Source organism: Parasteatoda tepidariorum, chromosome X2 (assembly GCF_043381705.1).
Source record: "Parasteatoda tepidariorum isolate YZ-2023 chromosome X2, CAS_Ptep_4.0, whole genome shotgun sequence".
In the NCBI taxonomy this organism is placed as follows: domain Eukaryota; kingdom Metazoa; phylum Arthropoda; class Arachnida; order Araneae; family Theridiidae; genus Parasteatoda; species Parasteatoda tepidariorum.
In genome coordinates, this window is record NC_092215.1 from 4057023 (window position 1) to 4066684 (window position 9662).

Consider the following 9662-nt stretch of genomic DNA (forward strand, 5'->3'; position numbering starts at 1 on the left):
TTTTTTTTTTTTTTTTTCTTTTTTTTTTTTTGGATACTGGGTAAATAGTGGCAATTAATATTAAATATTTAGCAATCTTAACAATGGTTGTTTTATCACTTAAAATAGCTATTAAAACAAATATGTATGCTTAAATAAACAACGCGTCTGAAGAGCTGTATTTGATTAAAAACTTCATTGGTGCTCAAAAATGGGTGCCCATTATCAAGACTTGCTAGACTTAAATGTGGAAAACAAAAGTGATTTGAAACATAAACATAAAATTGCCTATGGAAAATGGTGAAAAGTAAGGCCAGGAAAACCACTGTGGCTCAGAAGGGCAAATCAGGGCAAAATTCCTTTCTATACACCATGAAGAAGATGTAAAAAAAACTCTTACAATTGGCAAGGGCAAAAACTTTTATGAGATTTTTTCTTGTTTAGTTTTTTCTTCTTTTTTATTTTATTTTTCTGCTTTGCTCTTGACTACTGCAGTTTTTTGCCTTTATTTTCCATTTTTCATTGACTACTATGAGCTTTATGTTTCAAATTACTTTTGGTTTCTTCTCTTACATCTGCCAATGCTTGATAATGGGCACCTATTTTTGAGTGCTTAAATCCTGTCTACTTTTATTACCATCTTCACATTTTTTTGAAGCCAATACAATTTTTTTTCAAGTAAATGTTTATAATTTTTAAACCTCAAATTATATTGAATATATATATATATATATATATACATACAGTAGGGAACCGATTATCCAGGACCATCGCTATTCCAAATAACTGATTTTTCCAGTTTTCTGAATCGCTACAAAAAACCATTTTTTTATTGTTAAACCCAACTAAAAAGAAATTCTTTTTTTGGAAATAATCTTAAAAAGAAGAAAAAACGATGAAGTAATACACTAATGATTATTTCCAAAATGATGGTAAGGTGAACATCTTTCAAAAAAAGAAAAATCCTAAAATCTTATGAGAAAAATCCTAAAATCTTATGTTTTTTCTTTAGCAAGTCTATTTTCGCCATAAATTATGCAAAAAGCATGTTTTTCACATTTTTCTATTTAACCTTTTCACAATTTATTCAACTGCAATCCATTTCGGCGTACCGTCGATCCGAAGTGTATAAAATCGATACCATTTTACATGTTTGATGAAAAGCTTGCAGGTTCGCGCCATATATAATATATTGCAGTACGCAAATGTATGCGAAATATATGTGACTACACTGAGCTGGATTTGCAGGAAGGAAAGGATTCTTGTTCCCTAATGCGCCACTCTGCTGCACTTTGCAAGAAATTCTCATTTTTCTCCCTCTGGAATCTAACAAAAAAAATTCGCGAATTTTTGCTTGACCTACTAAACATAGCCAATACTTTATTTTCCTTAATCGAAATATTTTATTTCTCTTTAATTTCATCATTGGTGAAATGCCATCATCTTTGTCACTGGCAAGTTAATTGCCTTCTACTGCTCTTCTATTTAATGATTAGTACCATATGTACCAAATAACATGAAAAAAGGGCTGTAGAAATAATAGAAAAAATATGAGTTCTGTTGACCATGTAGGGAGTACTTAAAAAGATTTCTAAGAATTAAAGAAAACAAATAAAATTATTTGTTTTAATTCTCTTGCACTAAGCAATCAATCGACATGATGACTCCTATTGTGAGAATCTGTTAGTAATGACTCCCTCTGCTTAAGGGCCAGATAATAAGAAAACAGGTGTTTAGTGAGTCATCCTTTCTCACTGAGCAATGACTGAAAAGAAACAACTAAGTAGAGGATGAGGAAGGGAATGATTCATGATATTTAGTAGAAGACACTTACTTCTGACAGTGTAGGGAACTAATGATTATTCCTAAAATGATGGTAAAGTAAACATCTTTTAAAAAAGAAAGAAAAATCCTAAAATCTTACAAGGAAAAAAATATGTTTTATATGGCGGGAAAATTTATTGAATTTCATTCTGGTTATCTGGTTTTTTGATTTCTGGATAAGAGGTTCTGTACTGTACTACTCTCATTTGACCAATTCTTTAATGTGCCTTTCAGATATACCAGGTTACTGCAGCTTTTTACAACAACAGAGAGTACAACTTAGTGTAAGCCAGAATTATCACTGGTCTCAAACACTGTTGCAATATTGTTCTCGATGAAGCTGATCTCAAACTCTGTCCTTGAGAGGAAGTGTAAATTGTGCAAAATACATTGAAACACTTAATGTTTTGGATCCTATAACAGAAATTATTATCACATTAGACAAACAACCAAAGGCTGAAAAAGGATAGCCCTCTTTGTTTAATGTGGTAACAGGCTGTTAATAATATTTCTCCATATTAATTATAATTTCTAAAACTCAATAGATGGCGCTCTGCGCAGTAATGCAAAATCATTAGTTTTCTAATCAGTTTCCTCCATGACACTGTACCATTATCATCATCCTTTTTATTATTAAATATATATTATGTTAAAAGGCGTTTGTTATGATTGAAACCCCGAGATCTGAGATCATATCACCGTATTTAATACAGGCTTTGGGGGATATTGAAGTAGAGACCTGTATTCCTTTTAATTTATTAACACCTACTGCTGCTCTTAGTAAGGTAACTTTTAATGAAGACTTGAATATGAATTTTATGAAGCAAAACGAACACCCAGAACTGCTGTGCCAGCGTTCCCTTGAAGTCATAAATAGTATTCCCTCCCGTGCTCTTGCTCTCTGCACAGATGGGAGCAGATCTGACTCAGGAAGAATGGGCAGTGGTGTTCTTATGAAAACAAGTACAGGAGAACACAGATCAGTTTTTCGCTCTGAATTTGTTGCTGTAGAGAGGCATTAAATCTTGCTTTGGAAGCTGACGAGGGTGATGTTTGGATCCTGACAAATAGCAAAGCTCCTTATAGTAATTTAGGAATTGGCCTAATATCCTGAATAAATTGGCTTTGACCCTGGGTGATACTGTTATGTTTACTGTTGATTCCCTTGCATGTTGAGGTTTAGGAAAAAGAAGTTGCTGACCTGCTTGCTAGGGAAGGAAGCTAACTACACACTCACTGGACTACGAACTTCTGAGATCCACTTCCTGTTTTTGGCTGATATAAACACCACTTGGAGGATTGAACATGCTTGGTATACCACTGAGTACCATAGACTGTCATTGCAGTGTTTTTGTCCAAGACTTGCTCAAATCTCTCTATTTAGACTTAAGATTGGTCACATTAAGAGTCTAATTCTTAACGGACTCATGCTGCTTGCCGCTGTTCTGTTATTACTTCTCCCCCTCATATCATAGATTGTATTAGTGCCTCTGTGGGGGAGCTGTTGATTGAGGGGTTGTAGGTTTTGATTTAATTGTGCAAAATAGTCTTCTAGACTTGGTTTAGTTTGTCTAAGCCAAAGAGTATAAGCAGCAACTATTTCTCTTATTTCCATTTTGTTTTTGTGAGCTTATAGAGAACTAAATTTTTTTGAAGTGTGAAGTAGAATTTTAATTCTTATATTTCCAATTGAAATCAAATTTATATGAAAAATGCTCAAAACAAACATTTGGGGCTTATTAGAGATTCAACAGCTGAGCTTTCTAAAATATTTTTTAATACACTGTTGAGAATTTGATTATTGATAATTCCTTAAAGCAAAATCAAAATTTGAGGAAAAGTTTTAAGATATTTGATTAAAAAAATATTGTTACATGTAAAGCAAGTATCATAAACTGTTTAAGTTTCTAGAAATAGTTTATTTTTGGAAAAGTTCAGAGTCAGGTCAGAAAGGTCAGGAAAAGTGTCCTTTTTTAATTTATTGTTTTATTAAGTTAAGATTTTGACTCTTATTAATAATTACTAAATACTTCTAGAAGAAGAAGCTGCCCGGGGGACTCTGGTGCTGTCCTCTCAGACAAAGTAAGAAAATATTGAATTACATATCTACTGTATATAGGGTTTGNGATACGGTTTTTATGACAAGTACATGCTTGTGTGTGTGACCACAAATTATCTTGTAAGGGGGCAACAGGCTGAGTGACTGTCCAGCAGTGTAGGAATGAATTTCTGGGTTCATCCTTTCCCCATCATCCGCAAGTCCTGGGCAGAAGATTCTGCCATCATGGGCTGCTCAGTGTGATGTCAACTCTGGAAAGCTTTTGGATTTGTATTTTTTTTTTTTTTTTAATTTCTGTTTCATTATCTTTAATGAAATATTAATATAATGGTTATTTTAAGGTAAAGATTCAATTTTTATTTCATATTCAACATTTATAGAACTCAATATGATTTAAAAGGGTCATGCCACTCTCAAAGTAAAATGAATGAAAGAAGAAAAAAAGAGAGGCTTTTATGTGTCTTATTTAGGCTATTAAATTGTATAAATTATAATTTCTATCACAACTTTTATAATGAATAAAAAAATTTCTGTTTAAAAACTTTAAAAAAATTTGTATATAGTACTGGTGTATATAGAAAATCTGTTAAAAAAAATTTCTATATCCACCTGTGGTGAAAATTAAGAAAGTATAAGCTAATATCTTTTTGCTACTGGTCCATGTATCCAAAACATAACATTTTGTATGAATACAAATGCTAATTTTGAAAATATTTTAAATAGTCGACTATTCCCAATTAAAACTTAAAATTTTTGATCCACATCTTTTTTGTTACTTAAAACATCACTGCATTTAATCCACTTATTTTGCTTTTTAGAGGCCTATACGATTTGCAGTGAGATCTTTAGGATGGGTTGAGATTGCTGAAGCTGATTTAACTCCTGAAAGAAGTAGTAAAGCTGTTAATAAGTGTATTGTAGACTTATCAGTAGGAAGAAATGATATCCTTGACGTTGTTGGTAGATGGGGAGATGTGAGTGTTCAGTCGTCTTTGATCTTTAGTTATTATTATTATGTCATGTTTTGTAATTATTGTCATAAATAACAAGGTGTTTTGTACTTATCATCTATAATTTATATTTTTAGAATATTTGAATATAAACTATACACATATTAATTGTTTTACTGAATCAGCTTTGCACCATCTTAGAAAATGAATTTAAAGTGTATATATTTCATTCATAATCCTGTGTCAGGTAAGCTCCAATCGATCAATATTAAGGCTGGTTAGATCCTATCTGTGGCATTTATCTTTCTTTTTCTCTGATCAGCTTTAATATTGATTACTCAAAGTGCGATAACATTAACAGGGATGCTACGCCTGCATCATTTGCGACAAACTGAGACAAAACGGCATAACTGCGACATTCAGCTCAGTTTTTGCCAAAGCTGCGCCATTCTGAGACAAAACGTCCAAAATTTGACAAACCTGAATTCAGTTTCAAATATTAATCCGCATCGCCGTGAGTCATTGGAGAGCATTTTGCCATTCACGCCTCCTATATACGTCATTTAAATGTCAGAAATTCCGTTTGGCAAATCTGCTATTGGAATGCATATAGAATATGCGTTTCGTGTCTACAATTGGATTATGTACAGCAGTGAGTAGCAATCAGTATCGCATGCCCGTGATCTTGTAAGAAAAGAGGGTATTCTTCCCTTATACTATTGGTTATTATCTTGCTTTTTTTCTTAGGAAACTGTACGGTGCACATAATTATTCAGGGATGAAAGACTTCCGCGAAAAAGCGGAAATCCGCTTTTTTCTCCCAATTTCTAAAATTTCCAACCATGTTCCAGAAACAAATTTTCTATGGAGTCCAATTAGAGAAACCCAAGCCGCCGGAACGATAGTTGGATTACCGCGACTTCCGCTATAGAGTGGAAAGGAGTCTAAGCGTTTCGTTTCGACCGCCGATATTTGATTTTTTTTTTGTTTGGCTGATTTTCTGAATTTTAAATATTAGGAACTGCGCTGGAATATGCTAAAATCGCGATTTTTAATCAGACGATTTGAATATCAGTCATCGATTTTCGTATTTAACTGATTTAAAACTTACGTGTTGCGATTTTTTTACGCTATTTAAAAATCGTACTAGCAATTCCTATTCACTCAATTTAAAAATTCAATATCGCGATCTGTATTCTCGCGAGTTTAAAATCCAACGTCGCGATTCGTATTCACGCATTTTTAAATCCAATATTGCGATTCGTTATCACGCAGTTGTAATATCAGATCTCGTTTTTCGTATTTGTACGCTATTTAAAAATTACTCATTGCGATTCGTATTCACGTGATCTAAAAATTATTCATCGTGATTCTTATTTACGCGATTTAAAAATTCAATATCGCTATTTGTATTTTCGCGTTTTTAAAATCCAACAGCGCTATTCTTATTCACGTGATTTTAAAATTCAAAATCGTGATTCATATTCACGCGATTTTAAAATCCAACCGCACGATTCATATTCACGCGATTTTAAAATCCAAAATAGTGATTCATATTGACGCGATTTTAAAATCCAATATCGTGATTTGTGTTTTTTAAATCCAGCTGCGCGATTCATATTCACGTGATTTTATAATCCAAAATCGTGATTCATATTCACGCGATTTTAAAATCCAATATCGTGATTTGTATTTTCGTGTTTTTAAAATCCAACAGCGTGATTCATATTCACATGATTTTATAATCCAAAATCGCGATTCATATTCACGCGATTTTAAAATCCAACCGCACGATTCATATTCACGTGATTTTAAAATCCGATATCGTGATTCATATTCACTTGATTTTAAAATCAAAAATCGCGATTCATGTTCACTCGATTTTAAAATCCAATATCGTGATTCATATTCACGCGATTTTGAAATCCAATATCGCGATTCATATTCACGCGATTTTAAAATCCAAAATCGCGATTCATATTCACGCTATTTTAAAATCCAACCGCACGATTCATATTCACGCGATTTTGAAATCCAGTATCGTAATTCATATTCACGCGATATTGAAATCCAATATCGCGATTCATATTCACGCGATTTTAATATCCAAAATCGCGATTCATATTCACGCTATTTTAAAATCCAATATCGTGATTCATATTCACATGACTTTGAAATCCAATATCGTGATTCATATTCACGCGATTTTATCCAAAATCGCGATTCATATTCACGCTATTTTAAAATCCAATATCGTGATTCATATTCACACGACTTTGAAATCCAATATCGTGATTCATATTTACGCTATTTTAAAATCCAAAATCGCAATTCACATTCACGCGATTTTAAAATCCAATATCGTGATTCATATTCACACGATTTTGAAATCCAATATCGCGATTCATATTCACGCGATTTTAAAACCCAATATCGCAATTCATATTCACGCGATTTTAAAGTCCAGTATTGCGATTCTAGAAGTAGAATTAAGTTTTTTCTTGAATTAGTTACTGTAAAGATATATATTTTTCTACAGTTTTTGCATTTAAACAATTACTAAGTGCATTCATAATTACATTTTATGATTGTATGTTTAGCTATATAAATTAAAAGAACATAGTCAACTAACTGATCTTGTGAATGCAAGAAAGTACAATCTACTAGTTAATGCCAATTAACTAAAAGGTTTACTTTTATACTTAATAAAGGATGCAAGTCATTTTAGAAAGAAAAGTATATTTATATGTGTCTTTTTAAATTGTTTATAATAATTTTTATATATTTCTGTTTTGATATAAAAATATATATATGCTAATTTTTTGCTATTAAGTGCTCCCTAAAATTTTCTTGAAAAATTCCTACCTAAAATATTTCAAAATTTCACTGCACCTCCTGAATTCTGTCAAAGAGTGGGTTTTTTTGTGTTATTTACATTTTTTTTAACTCTCATTATTTAATTACTGAATTTCTCTTTTAATTATTGAAATCTGTAGACCTTCCATTGTAACTGAATAGCTATATATTTTGAGATGAAATTTGAACTCAAAATAAAATGGGTATTTTCCCTTTTGAATTACCAAAAAACTAAATAGATATTTCTTTTTAGAAAGATTACACCATTATATTTTGAAAAATAAGAAAGTTAAAATTTACTTTGTAAAATTCTGGAACAGATACTATTCATTGGCATAAATGATAAATGCAATATATATGAAAACATCAGAGTCCACAAAACAATTTTGTGAACTCTTATGATCAATCATATGCAGGTTTTTTAAAATCCTAGCAATAGTGAATGTATGTATAATTGTAGTACACCTAGTATGCTATTAATGGATCCTGAAAATTATCTTAATATTGTTATCAAACTGATTAATAGTCATTTTAGCTCAGATAAACTGAGTCAAAAAATAATTTTAGCTAAGACAAACTGAGCCAAAAAGAGATTTTAACTGAGACGAAATGCAATTTCTGGTGAGACAATTTGATATTTTGCGAGTAGCACCACTGCATTAATGATGTTGATGAATGAGATAGCAATAGTGATCTAATATAGTGTTTTTTTATCTTACTAGAAAATTTATTTATCTTTTCTTAAGAGTGTAAATTTTATGATTTCATTTTTGAACAGGATTCTAAAAATATATATTAATTTAGTATTGCCTTGCTTATTCCAATTCTGATATTTTTTCAAAATTATGTTAAATATTGAAATTATACTATTACTCTCTGAATGTATCTCTGAGATCAGTATTTCTCTCACTGCAGTATAGATATGAATTTTGTTCCTTTTTGCTATGTTCATTAGCCACATCCATCCATTTACAGGTTTTTTCTATTCCAATTGATTAATGCAATTACAAGGAAATGTTTCGCAGCACTGAAGTGGACTATTTCAGGGAAAAACAATCTGGGAATTTGTTTTTGATAGTTGCATAGTAATATAAAATGCATAGAATTTAATTTAATGTTATAAGAAAGTATTATTGAATTTGAACCCCATAACTCAAACCTGCCCTTTCTTACATAACTTAATGAAAGTGAATTAAACTGCAGAATTGGTGTTTTTCTGCATTTCCAATATATTTATTTTTTACATACTACTCTTAAGATTCGAATTGTATACTTCTCAATAATTACCCCTTCTCCCTATTAATGGACTTTGATTGTATCATTACTCTATCCTTTTCCATAGAAATTTAAACGTAAAATAATGAAAATTGATGTCTGTTAAGTTTTTAAATACAGTGTAAAGTCGCGTATCCGGAATCGGTGGGACTTCCAGAAGTCTGTATAATAGATTTTTCCGTATAATACACCCCCAAGGTAAACAAAGCTTAAAATGATTTAATAAACGATCTGAATCTAAGAAGCAAAAAATAAATAAACACTATTTTTAAGGGGAATAATGTTTTAGCATTAAAATATCTAATCAATCAAATATAAAATATTAAAAAAAAATATTATTGCTGAAAATATGGAAAACGAAAAAAATTTAACAGTTACGAAAATATTAATCCGCCATTTTGAACTAGAATGATTCAAGCAGGAAGGGGAAATTCTGGAACAAAGCTTAAAATGATCTAAATCTAAGAAGCAAAAAATAAATAAACATTATTTTTAAGGGGAATAATGTTTTAGTATTAGAATATCTAATCAATAAAATATGAAATATTAGAAAAAAAATATTATTGCTTAAAATATAGAAAACGAAAAAAAATTGACATATGAAAATAATAATCCGCCATTTTTAACTAGAATGATTCAAGCAAGAAAGGGAAATTCCCGTCATTCATTAAGGTGGGTAGGTGGAGGAGAAAAATTCATTTCCGGGTGACCACTTGGAT

General features: G+C 31.1%; 1 protein-coding gene across 4 annotated transcripts in view; it reads left to right on the plus strand.

Annotated features, from left to right (window-relative positions):
* The window catches only part of LOC107443554 (protein Fe65 homolog), a 75286-nt gene that overhangs the window by 39546 nt on the left and 26078 nt on the right, over positions 1-9662 (plus strand). For all 4 annotated transcript variants that reach the window (XM_043039839.2, XM_071188389.1, XM_071188390.1 and 1 more), the window contains exons 8-9: positions 3840-3885; positions 4681-4836. In XM_043039839.2, the coding sequence (XP_042895773.1) occupies positions 3840-3885; positions 4681-4836 (202 nt within the window). The remainder of the gene's footprint in view (positions 1-3839; positions 3886-4680; positions 4837-9662) is intronic.